Source organism: Gamsiella multidivaricata (assembly GCF_025024155.1).
Source record: "Gamsiella multidivaricata strain RSA 2152 chromosome Unknown BC939scaffold_9, whole genome shotgun sequence".
Lineage (NCBI taxonomy): Eukaryota > Fungi > Mortierellomycota > Mortierellomycetes > Mortierellales > Mortierellaceae > Gamsiella > Gamsiella multidivaricata.
In genome coordinates, this window is record NW_026251717.1 from 1 (window position 1) to 16,640 (window position 16,640).

General features: G+C 48.4%; 5 protein-coding genes across 5 annotated transcripts; 3 read left to right on the top strand and 2 right to left on the bottom strand.

Moving 5' to 3' along the window:
* Positions 1–938: 938 nt before the first annotated feature.
* BC939DRAFT_393153 (arsenical pump membrane protein-domain-containing protein) lies at positions 939–3,461 on the bottom strand (the record flags this gene model as incomplete). Its single annotated transcript, XM_051552078.1, has 5 exons — positions 939–1,660; positions 1,946–2,320; positions 2,459–2,711; positions 2,973–3,155; positions 3,366–3,461. 5 exons carry the CDS (start codon positions 3,459–3,461, stop codon positions 939–941), a joined length of 1,629 nt encoding a protein of 542 aa, XP_051415774.1.
* Positions 3,462–6,281: 2,820 nt separating this feature from the next.
* BC939DRAFT_440268 (uncharacterized protein) lies at positions 6,282–7,541 on the top strand. Its single transcript, XM_051554061.1, has 3 exons — positions 6,282–6,637; positions 6,921–7,072; positions 7,160–7,541. Exons 1-3 carry the CDS (start codon positions 6,584–6,586, stop codon positions 7,443–7,445), a joined length of 492 nt encoding a protein of 163 aa, XP_051415775.1. The 5' UTR covers positions 6,282–6,583; the 3' UTR covers positions 7,446–7,541.
* A 2,493-nt stretch (positions 7,542–10,034) lies between these two features.
* On the top strand, positions 10,035–11,525 carry BC939DRAFT_499824 (uncharacterized protein; the record flags this gene model as incomplete). Its single annotated transcript, XM_051559979.1, has 1 exon — positions 10,035–11,525. The coding sequence occupies one exon, from the start codon at positions 10,035–10,037 to the stop codon at positions 11,523–11,525; it is 1,491 nt and encodes a 496-aa protein (XP_051415776.1).
* Positions 11,526–13,764: 2,239 nt separating this feature from the next.
* BC939DRAFT_378677 (uncharacterized protein) lies at positions 13,765–14,160 on the bottom strand (the record flags this gene model as incomplete). Its single annotated transcript, XM_051551718.1, has 2 exons — positions 13,765–13,830; positions 13,927–14,160. Coding segments are annotated over 2 exons (300 nt in total), but the record flags the coding sequence as incomplete, so codon positions are not given.
* Positions 14,161–14,255: 95 nt separating this feature from the next.
* On the top strand, positions 14,256–14,743 carry BC939DRAFT_440272 (uncharacterized protein). Its single transcript, XM_051554062.1, has one exon. The coding sequence runs from the start codon at positions 14,378–14,380 to the stop codon at positions 14,657–14,659; it is 282 nt and encodes a 93-aa protein (XP_051415778.1). The 5' UTR covers positions 14,256–14,377; the 3' UTR covers positions 14,660–14,743.
* The last annotated feature ends 1,897 nt before the right edge of the window (positions 14,744–16,640 follow it).

Here is a 16,640-nt window from a genome sequence, read left to right on the forward strand (position 1 = left end):
TGCTGGCAGGGCGCTGAATACTATAGCACTACATCGGACATTCGTTACTCCTTCTCACTATCCTCTGTCACACGTCGCACCGCCCGTCGATCTCTCCCATGGACACACACAGCCAAGCACAAGCACAAGCGCACGTGGATACATGATATGTTTGGATGATAACGGCTTTAGCAGCGGAACTGCGCCCGTATTTTTAGATCCAATCTACTGGTCGATTGCTTCACAAAACTCTACAATTTGAAGACAGAAGACGCCCCCTTACTCAAGCCCCAAGGTGGGGGGCTGCAACCATTCTCCGGCGATTCTTCATTCATCCGGACACGGAAAGTGTACAGCCAACATCCGAGAAGACGATTCGGATAAGCAACCAAAAGTTTATCCTTCCGAAGACCATTGCCTCGATACAATGTGGGGAAAGCATTCGGAAATTCCCTTCACTCCTGAATTATAGCTCATGCCTCCAGTTTTTTATGGGAGAATGGCGATAATACTTTAGGCAAATCGTGTCCAAGCCTATTCTTTCTTCCATACTCGACCTTTGGGATCGCGTTGAACGATCTGGAGCGAAAATCTCCAGCCTACGTGCCTACTTTTTGGATAGAATGGCACTCTCTTTTTTTTTTTTTCAGACTCCAAACCCCCTTTCCTGAGCATTCGCCGTCCAAAGTAAGGAAGGAATCTAGACAGTGTGCAATGGTAAAGTGCACAAACCGCATTGAGACCTTTGTTAGACATCCGCTTTTGTAGAAAGCCATAATCAACACGCATCTTGTCTATGCTCTAATCGCAAAAAAATCAATTCGCACTGCCACATCTTCTACACTTACTTCCATTGTCCTGTTTAAATGAAATGCAAATGGTATTATAATATGGATAATATGGGTATTAAATGAATGAGCGAGCAAGAAAACAAGAGACTGCATGCTTATGTGTCTAGACTACTTGTAAATGACCTTCAACTCGATGACGACCACCGACAAGGCTATAAAGATGACCATCGGCATCACGCCCATATTCCACCTGAAAAATCCCCAGAACCCCACATTACTCTTCTTACTCCTCAACACCGAGTCCCACATCAATCCAGCCAGCGAACTGATCAGCGTCGTGCACGCCCCCAGATTACTTCCGACAATCAACCCAAACAAACATCCCCTCACGACCTCAGGCGTCGCCAAGGGTGATCCCACAAACCTCGGATGCTGCAGGATCCTCGCCACCAGGATCGTCATCGGCACATTGTTGAACAGGTTACACAACAGCACCGAAATAAACCCGACCGCGTACGTCGCTACAATGTAGTTGGGGATCAAGTTCGTGGCCCAGCCCGCAAAGATCGCAATCCATCCGGAATTGGAGAGCCCCTCGACCATGATGAACATACTGAACGTGAACGGGAGGATCGCCCAGGGCATCCGGATGATGATCGCGTATAGGAGTGGCCATCGGTGCTCGAATCTGTTGATCGCATGTTTAATCGTCCTGCGTCGGGGGTGCTTTGGAGTCCTGGCTCCAGTGGTCGTGGTCGGGCGAGGACTAAGGATTGACTGCTGTGCCGGGGCGTCGTCGCTGCTCACGGGTATAGAAATCTCCTCCGGTCGGTCTTTTGAAACACTTCCTGTCGAGTCCTGCTTCTCATTGCTAGAGGCCATCATAGGCCCTTTGGGAGGCTGATCCAGTTGTGCGATGTCCTGATTATGTTGATCCTCCTCATCGTCATCATCACTATCGCTATCATCATCGCCGTTATTGTCTTCTGCTCCCAATATCTGAACCGGATGCACATAACTCTGCTCCCGCACCGCAATTCCCGGCAACCCCTGCTCAATCCGGCCCTCAACTCCTCCATCAGCAGCAGCATACGACTCCTTCCTATTCAGTTCTGTCGCTCCGGCGCCCTCCTGCACATCGCCTGGAGCAGCATCCGACTTTGGTTCTGGCACACCCTTGAAGTTCCCCCGATAATCATGCCAAATATCCCTGGTCAGCGTCAACAACGCAAACGGCCCCGTGACGATCCAAACGGAGACATGTGCAAACGACGTCCCGATCAAGCAAATCAAGGAACTCGACAGAACCGCGAGTCCAAAGATAGCCCCAAAGGGATCTACCAGGCACGACCGCGGATCGACATCGGGGCTCTTGATCGTCTTGGGGATATATTTCTCCTTCCGGAAATTGATCCGCAGCATCACATAGCATGCTGCGATGGAGGCAAAGGTCGGGAGGAGCATCCAGGCACTGTATTCGAGAAAGGAGACCCCGTAGGCTTGACAGGCGACCACGTTCGTCAGGTTGCCGATATACAGGGCCATCGATGCTGGGAATGTTTGTAAGAAAGGAGGTGGGTGACCAATGAGAGAAGGACATTTTCAGATTAAAGTTGAATCCAAATTCAAACACTCAAAAAATAAAAGACACCAAAGGAGAGGGGAAGATGTGGAGGGGATGAACATACCGATATTGGCAGTTTGCACCTCGGCCATGAGGAATGCCACGGGCGTGACCAGGTCCACGGCACGAGAGAAGTAAACCAGGAAGGGTGTCATCGTCAAGATCACCACGTCGTTACTCGTCAACCCGCTCATGATCGTCGAGAGCAGGAAGAAATACAGAAAGATGCGCTGGCCGCCCCCTCCGCCTCGCTTCGAGATCACGAAGGCGGCGTATTGCAGCACACCTGTCATGTCTAGACTGATGCAGATGTAGGCCTATTGATTAACGATGATGTTCAAAAGAAAAAAGAAAAAAGTAATGTTCGATAGAAGAACGGAGAGTGTATCCATGACGTCTCAGACCCAGTAGGTTTTGTGAAGGGGGGAGGATTTCGGATAAGTGCGACTGTATCGGCGCTGCTGCAGGGGAAATCATTCGACGAAGGGCGCAAGGGAAGAATTATGTCATATGCGCGAACCCTACTCAATTCTGCAACCCAATGGACGAAACAAATGGAGTGAGGTTGAATACGCTACCAGTGAGAAGAAGAGGATCATAACAGCATAGGGCTCGACGCCGCTCTCGGGCTCGCCGACGATACCATTGCGCACACTCTCGCCATCGATCGACTGTGTGGCCAGGAGAAAGAGCACCCCGAGAACGGGTGCGGTTGCGATGTTGAGGGTGATGTGATACGGATACTTGGTCCTCCTCTTCTGCTTCTTGCTGAGTACGTTGTTTTCACTATCATTGTTGATGTTGCGTGGGCGTTCATCGCTGGGTCCTGTTGATGTCGCTGCGGCGATGGTAGTAGCTGATCCTTCTGCTGCACTAGCTTGTATTGTTGTTGGTAGCGGTGTTGATGTATTAGTCGAGATGTAATTGGAGTGTTTGCGTCTTGAACAGGGAATGGGAAGTGGAATGCGAACAGGCCGAATGACGAGGATGATGACTATCATGAATGTGCAGACGACCAGCCAGCTGTGGACATCGAGGCTGTGTTCGGAGGACTCTATTGAGTCCATTACAGAAGAAGAGGAGTCAGGGATCCAAGGTCCTGGAAAGAAGGAGAGGATAGGTGTGCAAGCAGCAGTCTACTTTTTGTGCAGGGGGCTGTGTGAGACTATTAGAGTTAGCAAGATATGCTACATATAATGAGTGTGGACGAAAAACAGCAAGGGCGTGATGATGGGTATGTGATCAGAAGGAAGTGGGGAGAGAGAAAGACAGAGACGGAAGAGAACACCGGCTTCTTATATATGACAGAAGAGAGAGAGGACTTTTTGGGGCCAAGGAGGATTTCTTCTCCTGCTCGAAGGTCTTGCGGTCGCAAGGGAAAGGGCGCATGGAGCACACCTGTGGTTCTGTTTGTTTGGAAAACAAACGGCGACCTTGAAGGTTGTCCAAATTGTTCCCCGAGAATGGAATTTGTCAATGTAGTCTCCAATAGCAAAACATAGTCTACGCACACACTGCATGGATACATATGGTTATAGTTCCACAAGGCTACACAAGCAACAATTGTCGAAATCCCGACCTTGATCCAGTTCTACAGAGAGCGGGATATGAACACACACGACGGAAACGAAGCCGTAAAGAACAAAAGCCTCCAGCATTGCGAACTATAGTCCTCGCACTTTCAAGTGGATAGATGAGCTCCTCGAGGCGACTACATAGAACTATCTAACCAAAGGGTTCATGCTGGCAGCTAGTGCCCAACTTTCAAAAACCTCTACGACCATGACCCCTCCACTCTAAGCATCCCAGCTGCTGCCACTACTCTTTCATAGGACGATCTAACCCATTTAATGTTGGTTTTGCAAGGCCTGAGCATGATTCGCTCACACTTCAGCTTTACCGACACACCAGCCACGAGACCATCAAGTACAATAAAGCCCGGCAGCCAGGACCATGGCAAGCGCTCCAGGGACATGGTCATTAATTACAGATTTCTCAAGTTTAGAGTTATTCGAACCCAACTATCGACATCCAATGGACCAATGGACTTTCACTTCTGAATTGCACAAAGGTCTCCGTCGTCAAGAACTCTCGAGACTGGAGGTGCCACTCAGGAAGAATTCCTGCATCCGGAAGCTCGAACTGCACCTAAACCCTCTCTCCTTCTACATCAATGAACTCACACTCGGACTCTAGTTCATTGAAGGGCTCTCGCAGCTTAAGAAACTGTTGTTTACAGGAGGGGCTTAACAGTATCAGTTCAATTTCAGTTAGATCCCAAGATGCAGGCACCTGTTTGGAGCGAGTGGACTTTCGAGTCTGAATCTCACAGGACGGTATATAGGACGGTTAGGACCCTGGACAAGAATGACTTCCTTGACCGTATACGATAACGGTGATTTCTGGATCGGTGGTCTGGTTGCATTTTTCCCCAGAACTCAAGCACCTCGTCGCCATATCCACATATTTACAGTAAGATAATTTTATTAAAATTCATCACCAGATAATTCAACGCTGCCATTCAGATTATCCTTCCCATCTACAACATCTATCTCTATCTGCACGTTGGATAGAAAAGGGTCAAGCCTGCGCTGGCAGGATTGTTGCCAGTTTGTGAGCAGTCCCCGGAGCTCAAATCGTTCAAACTGGTGTCTACAGATATTTCTCACGAGATCATAACGAGCTTACTGGTCCACCATACAGAGTCGTCGTTGGAGGTGGTCTTGACGATTAACCAAAAAATTAACTAGTGCGACAGCAGCAGAGTCGAGGGGTCGATTAGTGGTGAACTAGAAACACGTAAAAGAAAAATTATGAATGTCGTTTATGGATCATAACTAGGTTTCATATACACATATGTGGTCTATTGTACAGTGCCATAACGGTGTTACCTTAATGCTAGCGCTCTCCGTGTCGTAACCATGCTGCCCTGTAACTAGGTGATAATCCTGTTGCAGCTTGAGAGCAAAATCACGCAGCATTTATTGGTCACTTGAAGAGAGTAGCAAGGACAGCCTGCTTCAAACCCTATACGCCTGCGAAAAACCAAGCTTCCTTGAATAAACACAAAAAATGTAGATCGACTCTCCAATCTGTAATAGCAGCAATATTAATAAAAGAAACTGCCATAGACTAATGCGCGTGGAATCGGTTTGCTTTTCGTCTTTCTTCTCTTTCACTTTTAAACACCCATGCTACCATCCCTGCTCGCTGGGTTGGTGCCGCTCATCAGCGCACGGTTTCACAGGACGGTCTGACTCATTGCATATATACGAGTCCGCAAGTCCTGGCACGTCACATTCATTCCAAAACTATATCGGCAAGTCCAGTACGGGATGTTGCTGTTACGGAGACAGCTCAGGAGGCGCCAAGGCTTGTGTAGCCGAGACCACCTTCAAGACGCACAGCTATACCAAGGGCGGAACGTATGGTTAGAACTCCTTGTGGACAAAGATGGCCCTTCTTGAACGCTACACGGCTATAGGAGCGTAGTCGCTTGAACTCACGGATTTACACAACAAGTACGCTCATCGCAGGAGACTGCACACATGAACCATGTATCCTTTTTTTTTCCCCAAGGCCCCGCCTGAACGAGCCGAACCATGCTCGACACGCCTTACGTCGGAGTACAATACCTTGGCCCAGTGGTTATCGATAGACATGCGTTTTATAAGGCGCTCACCAGCGACCTCGTTTACAAACGATGGCTGTTGTTTCACGCGGCATTTTTGTGCCATATTTTACCTTTCCTACTCCCAACACGATGAGTATCGAGCCCATGTACTTCGGATCTGACAGCTTGGAGCGCGACTCAGACCTGGAGGTTCATCCCTTCTTCCTGGCCAACAGCGTCTCCGGATGGACAGTAGGAGCATTTCTGGCCAATATCCATCAGACTTCGAACAGTACTCTAGCGATCTTTGGTCTATTAAATCGTACAGAAGCATTCCCCGGCCGATAAGAAATTTCTGCTTTCGGCAACTGAAGTTCTTGGCCTCAGTCGCGGGTTCAAAACACGTCAACCTAATCCAAGCCCAGTCTCGGACATCCCAAAACACGCTCCTCATCAAAGATAACTGCTTGGATGAGTTGCAGCGTAATGGCATTGCAAAACAAGAGGTAAAACTAAGGGTTGTCCGCCCTGACGCCGTCCACCTTGGCACGGAGGCACCTTCAGCAGAGCAACCCAATGGGCAGGGAACAGGGAACGCTGGGCAGGGTAAGGCCGATGACAGTGGCACCGGTATGTACCGTTTACTCCTTGCTCCGCTCGCAATGTTGTCCTAAATAAACATGCATCATGCTAGTATTGGCTGCTCTTCGCATGGCTCTGCCATAGAGGTATCAACGTCGCCAGCACTGACTTCAGCCGTCAAAAAGTGCAAAAAGAACCTTTACGCCACGGAAGAGTCTTGGCGCTCTCTAGCCCTCTCGCTAATAGATATGATAAGAACGAAGCTGTCCTTGGTATAGAGAGAGTTGGATATCATAAGCAATAGCTGATATAGCATGTACATGTGCAATAGGTGAACGGCGAAAAAGATATCTCGTTTCCAGAACCGCTGCCAGATATGCTCCCTGTCCATACTCTGCTGTTTGACCATGCCGTCAAGTTGTTGAAGGAATACCAAAGTCAAAATCCTCAAGAAAAAGACATCATTCTCGTCAAAGACGCTCAGTAAGTCAAAGATCTTTCTATAGTTGCATTGAGTACACTCCCTCATGAATTGTCGATCTAATGATGAACATTTATATGCTTCAATAGGGTAGTCATGTCATGTACCCTGAATACCATGTCAATGAGGGCCTGCCAGCACTTTGAGGAACTGGATGATAAGGATCTATTTGAGACTGTGAAGTCTTTAAGCGTCATTGATGGATTCGAGAAGCATGGATGCACCGCCATCATTCAAAAGTACAGCTCCATCCTTGCAAAGAAAGGCGTGGCTAATCTCAAGAAGAGGCTGATCATCGACCGAGGAGCCATAAACAGCAAGTACGTTGATGTCGCGGACCTACGCTTGTTCAGAGTCAGGATGATCTTTTTCTAAGCAAGGCAGATACGGAAAAATAGCATCAAGTAATCAAGTGTCAAGAGAGAGGCGTCAGGATGAGCTTAGGGCTATATTCGAGTTGCTAGATAAGGAATAAAACAGACACAGAACTATGAAATATATATGTTTCTATTTGCCTTGTGTAACTATTATCACAGCGGGAGCCGACCTATAATGTGTCACTTCTTTTCTTTATTTTCTGCACCGAAAATCCAAAGCAAATAGACAAAGGAAATAAAGAAAAAACGAAAACAAAACTGCTCGAATGCTCTGGATACACCTCATCTTCTTTGCTTGAACGGGAGAACGATGGCGACTGGGAGTGGTGGGGAGGGACATTATAGGTCGGCTCCCTCGGATAATATGCTCTTCTCTTCATATTATTCGAGATCGCTGTGGTATTATACGCGTTACCAAGAGGTAGTCCGATCCCTGCCAAGAGTCGACCGATCACTTGCCAAGCGCCGCTGTGGCAGTGCCATAGCTCGTGGCGCGCGACAGTTGATGTGGAGCAGCTACCAGCAGACGCTGAATTGGAAGATAGGGTCCTGCAATCCTGATCTTACTGTAAACATTGTGATTACATCGAACAGCATAGTTGATGTGATATCTGTACACCATTTAGTAACAATGCGAATCTGTTTTTCTTAGCTGCCAGTTTATTCTTCGACATCCGTTTGGCAATGCCATACCATCCGAGAACGATTGCTTACAGTTGTGGACGTCAATTTTTTCTGTGATGGTGGACAAGCAGACACTCCACACGTAAGTCGCGACAATATGGTGTGGTGTAATTGTGCCATCTACGCATACAATCCGGAAACAACTCTAACCAAGAAGTCGTTCATTGATCATTAGTAGAAAGAAGATTTTGGAGGCATCCAAGATCATGAGGCAGCGACAGGCGACTGAGTACAGTGAAGTGGGTGATTCCGGATGAAAAGTAGATTGCCTCTTCATGTACGAGGGATTTGAGGTCTCGAACATCGAGTTCAAAAAGCTAGGCAGCACGGATAGAGATTGCTCTCCAAAACTGCAAGAACGCCAGGTTAGCCCGATGCATCCAAGAATTGCATCTTGCTCTCGGTGTGAAGGACACTTCGACGATGATGGCCGACGTCGCAGATATGTGAATCATCTTACATGGGGCTAATTATCGCATGCTGCGAGATCATGTTATTGAGTATTTTGTTTATTTTGGATACTTTAACTAGGGTTCGTTGGGATCTTTATCAAATCAAACCGATGGGAGGGACCGCAATTGCAGGAGAGACGACTCCGACCACGGTCCATCTACCTCGAAGCACTAGGGGCTTGAAGACGTTTCTGAAAGGCGACTCCCTCGCCATCATGTGGAACTATGTAGTAAGCGTCTCTTTTTCTTTTCTTTTTTTTTATTGTCGCTGTTGTTGGTTGACACCGCGGCTAACCATGCCTGTTCTCTCTTGCTCCCGTAGGGGTAGAGCAAAGGAGCGTCATGACGTCGCCTTAGAGAAGACCATACTGGAGAGAGGCGTCGCAAGGTCAAGCAATGCAGCCCACTCAGCCATGGCGAAAAGGTTTCAGAACAACGTGATGCTTACGCCTTCGAGAAAAAGAACTAAGGCAGGCGGGGTTAGGATCCAGAGCCCGTCGGATCCGCTACAAGGCAGCCGAACCCACTCGCCACCGTTATCGCCAACAGAGGAGCTGCTGAAGTTGACTCGACCATGAATCACTTTTTATTTTACCTTGAGCCTTGCAAATATTTCCCCAAAGCACCCTCAACATCCATTATTGCGCCCAAGTATAGCTCCCAGTGGGGTCGAGGGCAGGCTGAAACAAAGTTGTATTTGTTACTATCAGTTCCAGATCCTCGCCTTTTCACGCGCCCTCGCTATAAAAACATACGCATTTCTTCTCCATTCAGCCATTCTCCTTCACTTAGCTATTCTCCTTCACTCCTTCAAACCACTCTTCTCTCTCACACTGTTCCTCTCTGTCATCACCCTCTCTATCGTTGTACACAACACTCTTTCAATTACTTGTACAGTTTGTCGTCTGCTCACTCACTCGACTATGCGAAGTCAATTACGCGCCCCTTCTTCCACGATGGCAAACCTCGAGCTCTTTGTCTAGTCGGTGGAGAATCCTGTTCAAATGCGTTAACTGTCCAGATTTTCTTCCTGAGGATGTCAAGGACCTCAAGGACCACATTAAAGCCAAGACGACTCCCACATTCGATTGCATTGCAGCGAATAAGCTAGCTCTATGGCTCATCACATCCATAACCCTGTCTACCTGAATGAGATTGATTCTAAGAAAGATTCACTTAAGGCTTTCTATATTCCTGCGAACATGAAGAAAGCACGAATATGTGGTTTTAAACTTCTCGAAATTTGCTTCGCCCTATTTTGTGGAAACAGACACTTCGTCTATATGCGGGCAAAAGCATTGACAACAGCAGCCATAAAATCTAAAACGCTTTGATACCTTCCCTGCTGTTTTTCTTCGTTATTACCATCGTCTTCGATTTTGCCATTGCCTCTGCCTTTGACATTCCTTACCTTCACCACCCATTTACACACAATTCCACCCACTTCACCCATGGAACCTTCTTCACTTCAAGTCCCCGAGCTGCTGTCGCTTATCGCTGTCTGGTTGCCACAAAGCGACCTGGCTAGCTGCGTACTAGCCTGCAAGTTTTGGAAAGGAGCATTCACTCCACGGCTTTATCGGCGGGTCTACTATGGAACAGCCCAGCATAAAATAGCCCACCAACTGGAGTCTTGGCAAGGGTTTCAAAAACACGGCCACCACATACTCATCCTTCATATAAATTTTACAGAGATTCCGGATGTCGAGCTGTTTGGTCCCAAGTGCCAGAATATAACGGAGTTTCATCTTTACCCAGATGACATCTGCCCGCCCGCTCTAAGGTCTTCAAGGCTGAGGGCACTGCTCCAACGGAACCCCAGTATCACACGATTCCTATTGGATCCTGGGTATCGGTCGCCTTCCATTGACGATTATCTGTCCGACCTCGAGTTCGTTGCAGATCTCCCACAACTTAGTGAATTGACCCTAGCCTCAGGAGCGTTCCTCGCTGCCGACAGTTTCGAACATCTGCTGAGATGCGGACCCCGACTTAGACGACTGGACCGACGGATTTGGGGACACACTAATATCGACTTTAGCCCCGAAAACGCCGGTTCACAGGGAAAGAGAGCTCCGTGGACAAAGATGACTTCGTTGACTCTTTATGATAGCGGTGATGACAGAGCATCCATACTACTCGGACTCTGTCCGAGGCTCAAGCACCTTGGGCTCAGAATAGCTCCTAGAGCCAGCCACCATGGACACAAACTTATCAACCAGATGATTCAACATTGCCACTCGGACTACCCCTCTCGCCTCCAGTATCTGTCCTTGTCCGGCCTTTGGGGCGAGGCTGCATGGACTGCACTAGCGGAATTACTACGGGTTTGCGGAGAGTCCTCACGACTGAAAACCTTTGCATTGGATTCAGCGAGCGCTACTCCAGAGGCTATGGCAAATCTGGTCAAGTACCACGGAGAGTCGTTGGAAGAAGTGACTGTAACAAGAAACCAAAGCCCTCTCGTGGGTATTGATATGCAGGCTTTACTGGCCGGCTGTCCAAGGTTGGAACGTTTGGAGATTTTTTCGAGTGGTGAGGCGTTGTATATGGAGGATATTGTGCGATCGCCGTGGGTGTGCGCATCCCTAAAAGAGCTGTCTGTCCGGATAATTCGAAGGACCCCCCACGATACATCCGCAGAGGATTTAAGCGAGGTCACATTGAGGCCGAGCAATATCAACGACGCACAATTGCAGCGACAGGTCTGGCAGCAGCTTGGTGATATGAGCAATCTGCAGAGACTGGAAATCCGGTCTTTTGATCCGTATAGACCGGAGGCAAGAAGGGATTTATTTGTCAAGAACGGTGGACGGGCGCAGCTATTCAGGTTAAAGCATCTGACCGTATTGGAAATGTCTGCAGATAAGAAGATTATGAGAGACAGTGATCGGGCGTGGCTCATAGAGAGAATGCCATCGCTCCGCATCCATCGCCTGTAATGATTGGCTTTAAAAACGCACTCTTGGGAAACCTTTACGTTTTCAACACCAGTCTTGCCCTCTAAATTTTCTGCTTAGGTGTTATCTAGGGAGTAGCTATTGTTAGCAAGTAAAAAAAAAAAAAAAAAAAAAAGCTGTGCTGCATTGACATGAGGTGGTCAGGGAGTTTCAAGTCAAAAAAACCACTCCAAGAATCACTGAGCGAGTGCTCGACCAGGTTGACTGGAATGGGTAGCCATCTAACCTGTCGAGCTAAGTATACCAAACGATGCAGCTTTATTCTGCTTGGTTATCCAGAGTAGTGCTTTGATACATGAGGGCCAGTTCACTATGGCTAATGGGACTTTACAAACCCCAAGTCCTCGCAATAGACCCATGCAGGAACCCATAGAAACATTTTTTGCCATCTCTTTTTTTTTTTTTTTTTTTTTTTTTTGGAAGGGGGATGGGATTCATGTCAGGACAAAGAGAGCCATGTGAGTCGCTGGAAGTAACCACGCACGTTTCAATGATCCGCCAGCCATTCGGAGATTTATTATGCTTTGATATTAGTATTGTACACTCTCATGTCAGCAATGTCATGCCCGGCTCTTCCTCCTTCATGCCATCGGCTCTTTCAACTAAGTGAAAAGATCTTGCTAAGTGCACGACGAATCTTCCTCTTTCCAAACACCTTTTCCTGCTGTTGCGTGTTCTGTTGCTGTCGATGGTCCAATAAATCACCCTCCGATGCAGATGGGAACAAAACTTCCGATTGAGGTCGACACGCTTTTCCCCTTGTGTCGCTTGCTCTAGAACCACGGTTGCCTACAACCCAAGGCTCCGTTCCGGACTCGTCACCAGGTAAGGACACCGAAGAGCCATGTCCGGAGTCAAGTCTTGAAACCGCACTATCCGCAGCTATGGTTCCTCCTGTCGCTGCAGCTGAAGACGAATATGAAGATGAGGAGGAGAGGGGTAGCGACGAAGATGATGGAGCGGAGCCTGTCGTAGTTATAGATGTGGATGGGTCTCTCGTGGAAAATGAGGACATACTGCAGGATAGGTCTGTTGAACTGCCTTGATCAGCCCCATCGACTGTGCCGTTGCTTTGTGGAGGGCTCGCGGCACTTGCCTGAAGCACCGTAGCCGACTCGCTTGGGACAGCTTCTGTAGTATCTCGGCTTTGCGATGCTTCTTGAGCTGGCGTTTGCGCTGTCTGAGCGTGGTTATGGTTTTGACTCTGGTTGCGGTTCTGTCCCGAGGCTAGCGAAGAATTTGGCGGCAGTGGGGTCTGCTGCCCCTGAGCTCCTTGATTCGAGTACTCCCTCAGCGCATTATTACTGATCGTGAACAGGATCGCATCCCAGGTCTCAAGCGCATTGGCCTTGAATATCTGTCGAACCGCCGAACGTAGTAAGAAATCATCATCCGATGCCAGGTACCGGAACTTGAACGTTGCTCTTTCAGTCTTATCAACAGGACTCGATGGCGACGGAGAAGATGCAGAAGGAGTACGGGGCGAGAGGACAGAGACATCGCTCACATCGGAGGCAGCGGCACTATATTTCGAGGAATGGCTATGATCGCTCTTGGCTCTGTGGTTACTCTGGCTACTCGAGATTGTGCTTGAGGGACCGCGCATCTGGCCACCCATTAGGCTTTGAAAGTGAGGGCCTTGGCCCTGTTTTAGGTTTTGCTGTTGTTGTTGAGAACAGGAGCCGTGTCGATGCATGGAAGAGCTCATTGGGCAGTGATTAGCTTCGGATCCGAATTCTAGTTCTCCTTGACGAGACCGATCCTGGATACCGGCGAGGGAACTAGAAGAACTAAACGCCGGTCCGTCGAACGGATCGATGCTCTGACAAAGTCGAGAGGACCGAGTTACCGTCGATGATGAGGATCCGTAAAATGAAGACGAGCCCACGCTTCTACGGCGCATCCTTGGACGCGGAGCAGCATTAAAATTGGGAGCCTCAGCTGAAAATCCGCCAGTATTACTACCGCTGGCGCTGCGATCCTCTTGGTCTGCCTTCAGGATTGACATGGCCATCATGGGCGGGATGATAGAAACGGGCAACTCGACTTCGGAAATTCGCGAAAATAAGGACGCATCGCTGCCAAGTATAGGAGACGAGCGCGCAGAGGCTGATTGACTGGCTATCGCCTGAGCTGCTAGTTTACTGCATCGACTCATGCGCGACGAATGGGATGAGATGGATGAGCTTGAGCTGCGCACGGCTGGCAATGGTTTAATGGCATTCACGTCCTCTGCAGAGATCATGTAGTAATGGACATCGCCGACTATCAGCATATTGTTCAGCGGCTATATACAGGGGAGAAAAGTTATATTAGTTCACATCCATGAACGAAACTACCTGCTAATAACAGTAATGTATTCACTAGGGTACTTTAACCTTACATTTCGGGCTTTCATGCGGTGCAAGAGCCCTTCGTCGGGCTGCGTCCTGAATAAAACTTTGTTGATCTGGTGTGCTCCATAGTACGAGTGATACAGTTTGGTATCGTCGTTCGGGTCCTGTGTGGTCACTCTGGCCAGGATGAAATCTTTGCCCTTGCTTGCATGCATTCGCATAAGGTTCTCAAAACTGTCGAGTGTGAAAGGGTCCTCGTCCAGAGCATCAAGTTCGTCCATTACTGCGTTTGCAAACGACTTATCCTCCTGTGCAAAGTGCTTGAGAAGGTCATAATCCTTGAGCTGTCTCTCATAATCCTGGCGAAGACTCGTCAAATAAGCCTGCATCTGGACACTATACTGAGAACAAGAATCACGTCCGGAATCTTGGATTTGATAGCGCTCCAGCTCGGGAGGGAAGACGGGTCGGGGGGGCAAAACAGGTGCAGGCATTCCTATGAGGACCATGACTCGTCTGGGCGCGGATTTCTTTATGGGAACAGTGTCAGGATCGGTTACTTTGTCGGTGCTCATCTCCATTTGGGCTGCTGCGAGCGAGGCAGGAGGGAAGGTCTGCTCAGGGTGTTCGATATCCTGTTTGGGTAGCAAGTTCGAAGCCGAGTTGGTGCGGTTGGTGGGGTCGCATGTTGTATTGTCCATGTCTTGTCGCAGTAAAGTCACCTGGAGAAAGAGATTAGAAGGCTTTGCTACTAGCAAAATGCTATGGAAGAGAGGATAAGCGGAGACGACGAAGGATGAGTGAGGCGAGAGAGTGGTGATAACAAGGGAATGAAAGTGGATCGGAGAAAGTAGAGGAAGTGAGAAAGAAAGAGGGGTTGAAGGAATCGGGGCCCGTCGTCCACGATCGTTAGAACGGGGGCTGTGTCTAACAGACAGACAAGAACTATGGTTACGGGATGAGTCCAGATTCCAAAGTTCCTGGTTGCACGTTGAAGAATAATCAAGACACACTCCCCGCCCAGTTGCCTATTTGGCAGACGAAAAAATAAAAAAAGGGACGCGACACAAAAATCCCGCGTCGTCCTGAAAGACAATTTCAGCGTCCCACACACATACATACATCTTGATGGCATCACGTTCGCCCCGGTCTTATGGGGCGCATCAGCCCCAGGGTCTTATTCGTCCGTCAGCTTGTGGCAAACAGGGGACAACCTTCATGCTCCATAAGGGATACTGTTCCACCCATACCCCTTTCCGTCCCAATACGCAAAACTGTACTTGCTTACCCTTATATGCAACCCATTTTTTTTGGTGGAGACCGAGGAAGCAACAGTTCAAAATCTGGCTACAGGATGAAGGGTGTGCTTCACTCCGCTAAGCCATTGCCACCTCAACGCGCGTTTGGGCCACTGTCGAAAGGTATACATCCTGACTTGCGGCCCCTCATCCTCTTCTGGAACCTCTTGCTCACTTCTCGCATCCCATCGATACTGAATCGCCATTTCATTTTCTTATACTGAATCCACTGGATGTTTCGCACGCCAACCGCTCCCTATGATACTCCGTGCCTTTTTTTTTTATTCTCTTGCAGCGCTACGTCTTCTTCTAAGTACCAATCGACCTACATCGCCAAGACTTGAACGGGAAGCTGCTGAATTAACAGCAAGATGTCGAGGTACCATAATACATAGCAAACACTGAAAGAACTGGGCCACAGAAGCACTGAGAGCATCCGAAGTCGTCGCAACCCACTACATCCAGCAAAACAATATATCTGAGGCGGATACCAAGTTCATGGATAAGAATAGAAAAGGCGAAGAACGAGACTTCCGGAGTAGACACGAGTAGGAAGCCTTCAACAGCGACATAGACGCAATCAAGAGCGATACATGGTTCTATCTGAATGGAAGACATGGATGGCCCATTCTTTTAGCCAGATTTGTTGTATTATCTGGTAATGATGCACTCAACCCCTACCGCTATTAATATAACAATGCCAGATTGCTAGGCGTCAACTGCGCTTATGGCGTCTACCAAGAATATTTTGTTCGCATGAGCTTTTATTTTTTATTTTTTTTATTTTTTTCCCAAGCGCAAATATCCGGCATCTCTCCTGCGTCGAGGGTACCAGCTCTGCTACTCTCTCCACAGCAGGCCCTAGTGCCATTTTCTTTATCAGTAATCTGGAAAGCCAGCGCGTGCAAGCGTTCGGTATGATTCTATCATCACCCAACTATATTATCAACAGCCTTGCGAACCAATCGTGGCCGCCTCTATTTCACTGTCATATGTTCCTACACTTTCATGTCTTCAAAGTTAGCTGATGATTCACAAATTTGCGCGTCTTTTTCTTTTCTTTTTCTTTTTTTTATTCATAGGGGTCATTATGTTCGGACTGGGTGGGCGTCTGCTATACTCTGACGGTACCCGACAACTTTACTCCATATCAGAAAAACGGCACCTGGCTCAGCTAACTAAATCCATGGACTTGACGTTAACAGTGCTCAGGAGCCACAGCTACAGGCTGACCAACATCGAGTGCATGTTCTTTCCATTATCATACATGGTCCCCATGCTGATGGTGACATTGTACACAATATTGATTGGTCGCTCTGCAGCAGAAGACGCCGCCATGGCCACGGCTTCGCAGGCCATCACTTTTGTCTCTCCCATTTCGCCGATCGCTACGGCTTGCTCAACCTGTCAATGATCTGCAGCCTTATCATCGGCGTATGCTGTATAGCAATCTGCTCAGAGCA